The sequence below is a fragment of the Orycteropus afer genome, unplaced genomic scaffold (assembly GCF_000298275.1).
Source record: "Orycteropus afer afer isolate SDZICR_OR568_19922 unplaced genomic scaffold, OryAfe1.0 scaffold00918, whole genome shotgun sequence".
Lineage (NCBI taxonomy): Eukaryota > Metazoa > Chordata > Mammalia > Tubulidentata > Orycteropodidae > Orycteropus > Orycteropus afer.
Genome location: NW_006922505.1, coordinates 47,432 through 56,796, shown reverse-complemented (window position 1 = coordinate 56,796; position 9,365 = coordinate 47,432). Strand labels below are relative to the sequence as shown.

Genomic DNA, 9,365 nt, shown 5'->3' with positions numbered 1-9,365 from the left:
TTGAACCACCACCCTTCTGGTTAGCAGTCAAATGCCTTAGGCACTGCACCACAAGAGCTCCCCTCCACCTCATCAACCCAAAGAGGGGTCACCAACTTGATGGCACTAAATTTTTTTTTTTTTTAATTAGTTCATTTCCCCATTCGAACTTTGGCATATATCAATATCTCTTTATAGTTCATAAGGAAATTTACCATAAATTAGTATGATGATAATATTAATGCCTTACTGCTATCGTGGATCCATTCTTGCCAACACCACCATGGAGGATAACATGGAAATAATTTGAACAGGAATATATTGCTCCACCCACTACTCCAAGAACTGGAAAGATCTTCCATTTTATTTCTAGAATGGGTATCTTTAGGAATAAAGGAAAAAAAAACAAATCATTATAAAAACAGAATTTCTATTTCTATTAAACAGTATAGAAACATTAAGATATGATCCTATACACAATGAGCTGCTCTTTTTCTTGTAACTAAATCTTCAACTTCCAAAATGTTGACTACAATGGTTACATTTCTTGAAATGGCTTTATTTGTTAAATGGAAAATGAATGCCACAAATTCAGCTAAATAATTATAATTAAATATTTAATTTTAAAAGTCTTCATTTGATTTAAAAGGAACATGAGAAAGGATAAATCATTTTAATAGCCTTGAAAAGGCAGAATACAGAAAAAGCAGATGCCATGATCTGCATCATAAATGTGAAAAATATCACAATGTTTGCATGCAGAAATTTTGTGTAGTTAATATTTAGGATTAAATTTCTAGGAATATATTTACCTGTTGGTTAATTGCTGTTCAAGAAAACTTCCAAAGGCAGCAAAGGATTTAAAACAAAGTAACAATGAATTGCCAGAAGCTGTAGGCTATTGTCTTTTGAAATTAGACTTTGAGATATTATACCAGTATTTTTGTAAAGTACACGTTAACAAATTTGTATTGAAGATTTTATTAAAAAAATAACATAAAATTTTATTTAAAATAAGGATCATTTGGTGAGAACAAACAGGTGTGCTTTCTTCCTATGGTATTGCCAAAAAGTTAATGAAATTATTTTAAGAATAAATAGAATTCTTCCCCAATGTTTACATCATTATAACTAAATCATAATTCCACATTTCTGACTATCATGTCTGATGTACTACTGATCAGACCTGTCTAAGTACTTCCAGGTCCACATTCACTTTCTTATGGGTACGAGCTAAATAGCTACCAAGACATGTAAACATTCCTCTGATATAGCATATTCTTGATTTCATTTATTGTTACATAATGAGAAGGTATAAGAAGGCCTCAGTGGGACTGTACCACTACATAAATATATGCTCCAAGTCTCTCTCTCAGCCTACTGAAATGAATTCCAACTGGTAATCCTGATACCAAATGTTACAGGGAAATGTCTTACTTTTACTGGAGGTACATAACTGAGTATTAAAAACAGAGTCAGAATCAATCTGCTAAATCAATCTCCTTGATCAGTCTTCTCCAATACTTACTAGCTATGTATCCTCGGACAAATTATTTAACCATTCTAAGCCTTAATTTCATTTGTAAAACAATAAATAATGATAGTATCTATTTCCTAGGCTTGTTCTAAGGGTCAGATGAAACAGCTGTAGTGAAATGTTCAGGTACATAATAAATGTTGAATAAATAATACTTGTTGGCTATTGATAGTATCCTCATTATTATTCTCAGTATATGGGCATGAAGTTAAGTCATTTAACCAGTGTTGTGGATTTAAAGTTGTGGTGACAGAATAGTTTTTTCTTTGTAAATTTTCTTGCTATGCAAAGCTTGAATTTATGATAGTAGCCTCCTAAGAATCAATTTTTTATCAAAATACCAAGGTTATCAACCAAGTAGAAAATAAACACATTCCTTACTATGGGAAACTTTACCTCATAGTAGTTAATAAAAGATGCAGATTAGCAAATATTCTTTAATATTAAAAGAGAGTTTCAAATGTGAAATACCTTCCTGGATTTATTTTTTTAAAGTATTTCATGAAACAGATTTTTGGACTGGGAAAAGTAGTTCAACAGTGTATTTAATTTTGTATTAGGGAAATATGGTTGTTCTTGCCTATGTGGTTTATACAGGGGAATGCATAGAGGAAAATGCCATGGTGAGGTATGTAGGATAACAGAATTGTAAAATGAAGGAAAAAGATTAAGAAATGAGATTGATATTAAATACAATGCAAGGGATTTAAAGAAAATTAGCAGTATTTTTTCTAAACATTTGTAAAGTACTTAAAAGAAATATAAATATACAGATTTACCGTGTAGTCCCACATTGTTGCTCCTCCAAATGTAGACAACATGAAGACGATTATTAAAGCTACCTGAATTTCAGTTACATCCACTCTGAAGAGAACAACACAGAATAAAGTGTCTGTGAACAAAATTCCTGAATATGAAAGGTTAGTTAATTATCTGTTAAACACCAAAGATGTAGAAATCTCTATAGGATTAATTTATTTTTACCTTTGTTCTATCATTAAGTTATCATCTGACTACACTGTTAAATGAAAAGGCTACAAAACAACATAAACTCACATGTAGGTAAATTTCTTAGTATTTGAATAGGGAAAAACTTGTATAGCAGCATATATCAAACTGCTGACAGTTGTCAGGGAGATTACAGAAGGCTTTTATTTTCTACTTACGTACAGTCTGAAATTTTTTATTTAAATAATCATATGTTACTCTTGATAATGAGGAAAAAATTATATAAACAGCTATGGGACTTAGGCAGATTCTTAAACAGTCCCAAGTCAATTTCACTTAAAAAGTGGGGAAAATTCTAACAGTCTTCCATACTAAGTTTTTTGGTTTCCACATACATCTCTCCTTTAATATATAAACACACTTAAATTTTCTCAACTGATTTTCCTGCCTTGCTGGAAGCTCTTCCCAGGCTCTTTCCTAGATTGCTTCTTCCTCCATAATGTAAATATTACTGCTTTCCAGAATTCCATCTCTTCTTCTTTTATAGTCTCTGACCGATTTATCTCTTCTTAAAACTACTATGCTAACGTCCTCTATATTCTTATCTCCAATCCACATTTCCCTTTTCTGAGCTCTGTTATCTCTACATCTGTCTACCTACTTTACATCTCTGTTTGGATGCCCCAGAAGTCTTTAGACGCTAGAGGAATACTTACTGCTTTGGAAATATAAAATGTATGGAGAAGATACTAAAAGATATGGAAAATAAGATTTCTCAATATAGTAGGGGTAGTTAGGAGAAAAAGATGTTAAACCAAAAATAAAACCAAAATGTGAATAAATACATCCAGTATTTGCAAGATCAGTGGCAGGCAAACCAACCCCTCTAAGCTGCATAAAGAAATGAATCAAGTTAATTGAAAAAGGTTACATAATATAATGTGTAGTAATTTGTGCAGGGAAAGGAAGGATATTAACATTACTGAGATCCTATTATGTGTCTTATTAGCTAGAAATTATTCTGTTCATTGCAAATGAAATATAAAATTTTCCATGCCTATATTGGAATCTCACTGCTGTTGAGTCGATACAACTTATAACGACCCCTTCTTGGGGTCTTAGGCACTACACCAATAAGGTTTTGGAATTCTGTGTGGGGAGCTCTGGTGGCATAGTGCCTAAGGCATTTGACTGTTAACCAGAAGGCTGGGTGGTTCAACCCACCAGCCACTCCTCGAAAGGAAGACTGGGCAATCTGTAGAAGTACTACAGTGGAAACCCAAGGAGGGGTCACTATGAGTCAGATTTGATTTGACGGCAGTTAGTTTGGTTTTTTTTTTTCATATTGGAATACTGTTGAGAAAAAGGACAGTCAACAGTTGCCCTACTATATGTGTGACCCATTATCAGAGTTTTGCAGTCTTTACAGTAACAATATTAGAATTACATTAAGTAATCCACAATTTTGACAGGATATGACCAGAAGCAATTAGGAAAACTGACAGGGATTATAGAACAAACTTTTTCTAATTGAAACTAAGTGACATATATAGAGACTGAACTAGGATGCCTGGTTTTACATATATGTCATTCCATAGATTTTAAATAAAACTTTATGCCTTTTAAGGATAAACTAAATAAATTTTAATTTTTTGTCTGAAAAAAGAAAGCTGACAGGATATAATAAAAATCTATAACATTTTGAAGGTTATGATAAGAGTAAGGATGGACTCACTCACCAAATCCCCAAGTACTCTATGAGGAGACAGCTGAAGTTTGAAAGGTATGTAAGACAAATGAAAGACTTCTCTAACAATTCATAAACTTAGGGAACCCATTAGTCATTAATAGCTCTGTTTTTAAAAACTGGATTTAAAAAGGGCTTTAAAAATACAGGAAGGGTGGATACTGGGAATGTAGTGTGTATATCCTAACTCCCAGACTGTCAACCATCAAGGACGGATAATGCTGTTCAAAGTATGGTGCAGGGTTGGTTAGTAATCTACAGATTAAGAAATTTTATGGCAGTTGGACAATAATTTTGTGTCCGTTGAATCTAACACAATATTGGGGACTTTATAAGTCAATTTTTTATTTTAAAAATAAAAATATGCTTGTTAACAGTCCATGCTAGATTGGGGAAAAAAAAAAAAAACTGGTCCTTTTGCACAACAGTTTGAAAAGTACTGGTTTACATAAGTTTGCCTCTAAGAGACTGAACACTATGCTTGTTGCACTATGGATCTAAACTGTGTGGAAATCCTCATGTTTTATAAGGAAAATGAACACATCTAAATATTTACATGTACATAGCAAAATATCACATAATATAACATAGGACTTGAGATAAAACTGCTTGGTTTAGATTTTAAAATTAAGCTTTAAGCATTGTTCGCTCTACTGAATTACACAAGAGCCCTGGCTACCTAGGACAAACATGCATAAATAAGATGCCTTATCTCCTGTGACAAGAGTAAGGACAGGACAGATTTTAACTATATTCCTGTAAATGTTCCCACTAACTGGGCCAAGGAAAATAGCAACTAGTATGTCACTGATTGGCTAAAAACAATCTTTAACCATGACTGTTTTGTGGATTAAATTATCTAATTCAAGGTAATAAATTCATATTTGTGTCAAAATCTACATATTTTCAAAAGATAAAACAATTAAAATATTCTCAAGTCAGATAGAACACCATTTCTCTCTCTGTTCTATGGAGCAGTACAGGACAGTAGTTTATATTCATAATTAGAATAGTATTTACAGTATTTTACTTCTCCTTGTGTGCGTAACATTAGGAGAGGAAATCTGCTGTGGGCCTTCAACGTCCGTGAACTTTCTTGCTGGGTATGCCGAGAAGGCAAGGTCCTGATCACTCTACATAGGCCATTTATCAGGCTTGTGTTTGCAGTGAGCAACCTTGAAGGATGATCTAACATTCTCCCCAGACAGGAGGCTTGCTTCCACTTGCTGTAAAAGCAATAGATTCCTCAGTGCTCCTCTCCTGTACTGCGACCCACTGCATGTGCAGGTATCCATCTAGGCCCACCTTCCTCACCCCCATGGGACTTGGCAGACTTGGGACCTAGCACAAACACGAAGCTGTGCCCCCTGTATTTGCCCTGAGTAATGAAGTCATTCTCTGCCTCCGACCCAGGAATTAGGTGTCTTCTGCCAGCATCCATGAAACAGTAACAGGCTTGCTTGTTAGCCTGTAAGGAGGAAGCTCCTAGACACTACAGTTCTTGGTGCACAGCACTCACCACCATCTTCTGTGGTGGTAGTACTTCTGTGGGCAGTGGTACTTTACTTGTTTATCTTATTTTGCTGTCTGTTCACATGTTAGAATTTAAGCTTAATGGAGGTCAGGATCTTTATCTGTTTTGTTTACCCTTGTCACCTTAGCACCTAGAACAGAGCCTAGCATATACTGAATGCTCAATAAATACCTGAATAAATATTTCTAAAGTATTCAAATGTCCTGTATAAATACTGTATGAGTATTCAATAAAATCACTTAAGTTATTGTTGACCGTCTATCTTCACATTTATTCATACTCAGTTTCTTCTGTATGCTTATTTTCTTGGGAAACTGCTTACTATCAATAACTCTTACTGATTAATAATATATAAGACACGTATTTTTCCATTTTTAGTAACTTTTTATTATCACTTAGAGAAAGTAAACAGATAAGAAATTGAATTGAAATAAAAATAGATGGCATAAAAGAACTTTATTGAGTATTCTATGCTCCAAATTCTGTACTAAGTCCTTTACAACATACAGTATTACTTAATCTTTACAGAAACTCTTTGAGACAATTATATCAAATAACAGCGAAGGCTGTGAGAGCCAGAACTTGATGGCACTGCCTTGTTTTCCTGGTCTCACAAGTTTTCTGCCTTTAAAAGGGTACAATCTTAGCACTTTCCTTTCACTCTTACTTAGTGGGAAATATTTGAGTTTTCCTTCTCTGACAAGTTTCTGCCTTATATATGTTCTGGCTTACAGATGAAGAAATTGAACAAAATAAGGTTAAATAAATAAAGTCACACACCTCGTATGTTGGAGCCAGAATTTGATTCTATCCAGTCTGATTCCAGAGCCTATGATTTTTAATTAATTAGGCTTAAAGCAGAATCAATACTGACTACTACATGAATGCAAAGGGCTTTGAAAACTAGAGAAAAATTTAAGAAGCAGAAATATAGTAGTATAACTAAAACCTTATGTAAAATCTGTAGCCTAACTAAGCAAACTCATTTGGCATATTTTCTCTTCAGTGTTTTTCAGAAAAGAGGAAAACCAAGTAAACAGACTTAAACTAAAAAAGAACAAACCCGTTGCCATCGAGTTGATTCTGACCCATAGAGACCCCAATCACGTTTCGAAGGCTGTAAATCCTTAGAGAAATAGATTGCCTCATCTTCCTCCTGTGGAGCAGCTGGTGGGTTTGAACTTTCTGCCTTTGGGTTAGCTTCCCAGTGCCTTAACCACAGTACCACCAGAGCTCCTAGAACAGGCTTAGACCAAGCATCTTTCATAAAACAAATTTCCACAGTATATCTTAAGACTGTTGAGCAAGGTTTCATACATCTGTATTCCAATCCTTGAATATTTTAAATGTTAAACCTCAAAAAATTTAACAGATTTTCAGGAAGCCCATCTGCGACACTCTTCCAATTTGTAGGTATTTCCAAAGGCTCAGTTGATGTCCTACAATATAGATCCTTCTTGTAGTGTTGTAGTGTTAAGTGAACCATCCACCTATCTTACTCAATCTTCTATGATATCTTTACTTTGGAAAAGTGGAAAGTATAAATTTTGCTGCTCAGGACATCTGCCATACAGAGGTAGTACTTTAAATGGCTGCCCCCCTGGGGCACTGCAGGATCTCCTCCATGCTCCAATATGCCCGGTGTCCAACCACAACAGCCATTCCCCCAGTGTCAGCAGTGCTGTCCTTACGCTTCTGCCTGGAATGCTTTTTCTGCAATCTGCCTGGCATATTCCTACTTGCAGATGACTCACCTTTGTATCCCCCAGTTCTGAGCAGCTATTAGGCTCTCAATAAAAAGCAAATCAATGTCAAATCTACAATTCCACCAGATGTGAACAAATTCATTTCACAAGGATTTATAATGATATTAAAAGCTAAAAAGGTAGAATGTTAATTATTAAATAAAAGAAACCAGAAAACTTCATTATATTATTCCAGTTTACTACAGCAAGTCCAGCAAATTAAAATACATTAGACTTTGTAAATCTAGTTTTTCACTTCAGCATATCTTAATCTATAAATAGGGATGTTGTTGTTGTTACGTGCCGTGGAGTCAGACCCGACTCATAGCGACCCCTCCTTGGGTTTCAGTATCACTACGGAAGTAGATTGCCCAACCTTCCTTCCGAGCAGTGGCTGGTGGGTTTGCACTGCCAGCCTTCTGGTTAGCAATCAAGTGCCTTAGGCACTACACTAGCAGAGCCTGCCTTGAACTTTTCGATAATCAGTTTTGATCCTTGGCTCGACCAATATATCAAGAACCACCTGAATACTCCCATTTTTTCATAAAAGCTTCCCTAAAGTAATTCAGTCTACATTTTTAGGATTTCTTCAGTATCCCTAGTTTTGAGCTTGCCCTGGTGTTTATTATTACCAGAGATTTTTTTCCCAGCACTACTGTTTCTCCTATGCACCAATAAAGTAGGTTAAAATGAATTACACATAGGAAGGCAAAGCTGAGAATGAGCAAATGGCAGAAAGACAGGCACAGAAGAAGCTACAGGGGAAGAGGAATAGAGGACAGTGCTGCATTGTGTACTATTTCCTGATGTCTAAGAAAAAGGAGCTCAGGTACTGCTGTGGCCAAGGCACTGGGCTGCTAACCAAGAGGTTGCCGGTTTGAACCCACCAGCTGCTCTGTGGGAGAAAGATGAAGCAGTCTGCTTCCATAAACATTTACATTTTGGGAAACCCTATGGGGGTGGCTATGAGTCAGAATCAAATGGTTTGGTGTTTTGGGTTTGGCATCTAAGAAAGTGGGGACCTGGTGACACAATGGTTTAAGTGCTCTACTGCTAACCTAAAGGTGAGTTGTGTGAACCCAGCAGCAGCTCCCAAGGAGAAAAGACCTGGTGATCTGCTGCTGTAGACATTACAGCCTAGAAAACCCCGCGGACGAGTTGTAGGTCACACAGGGTCACTGTGAGTTGAAATCAACTCGACGGCATACAACAATCTAAGCATGAGGCACCACAGACATAACCACCTCATGTTCAGCTGCAGCATAACAAGGTGCTTCCACATGATCTCAGCAGTTGTCTTCCACAGCTGACAGTTCTCATAACTACCTGCTGTGGGAACTGTTGTCAAGGGGATCCCCTTTTTGTTGCACATAAGATGTTCCCCAAAACAGGCCTTTAGATGCCATATCACATTATTTTATTAAACAAGTCAACTGCTGCTTATTTAAGTACTACATACCTGTTTTCTACATAATTCAGGTCCCTTGTTTTTCTCTTTCCCATGACTATTGTAAGCCCGGGCTAGTAAGTTGGGATGGGGAGGAAAAAACGGCAGTTATGGATGCTACAATCAATTAAAAGATAAATTACTGATTTCAGCTTTGTCTCCTGTTTATGGATTACCGAAGTATAACAGTGTGAAAATAAATTCAACTACATTTTTTAAATTTTCAGAATGACAAAGCGTACTTACTTTCCAAACCTCAACACGCCTGAAACGTAAGTTTGCCAATGAGCACAATAAAACATGAACATTCCAATGAAGGAGCAGAAAAAGAGCCAGTCAGGGTGGGTTCCTAAGCGAACAGCGATTGAAGCTCCAACTGCCATAAATACTGAAAGACACAAGGTTTAAGACCCATTAAGTATTAAAAA

At 35.9% G+C, this 9,365-nt stretch overlaps 1 protein-coding gene across 1 annotated transcript in view; it reads right to left on the bottom strand.

The window, feature by feature from the left end:
- CHPT1 (choline phosphotransferase 1) overlaps positions 1–9,365 on the bottom strand; it is a gene marked incomplete at its 5' end in the record, with an annotated part of 50,541 nt that overhangs the window by 7,053 nt on the left and 34,123 nt on the right. Inside the window, 3 exons of the mRNA XM_007958304.2 lie at positions 230–361; positions 2,296–2,380; positions 9,184–9,325. Of these exons, the coding sequence (XP_007956495.2) occupies positions 230–361; positions 2,296–2,380; positions 9,184–9,325 (359 nt within the window). The remainder of the gene's footprint in view (positions 1–229; positions 362–2,295; positions 2,381–9,183; positions 9,326–9,365) is intronic.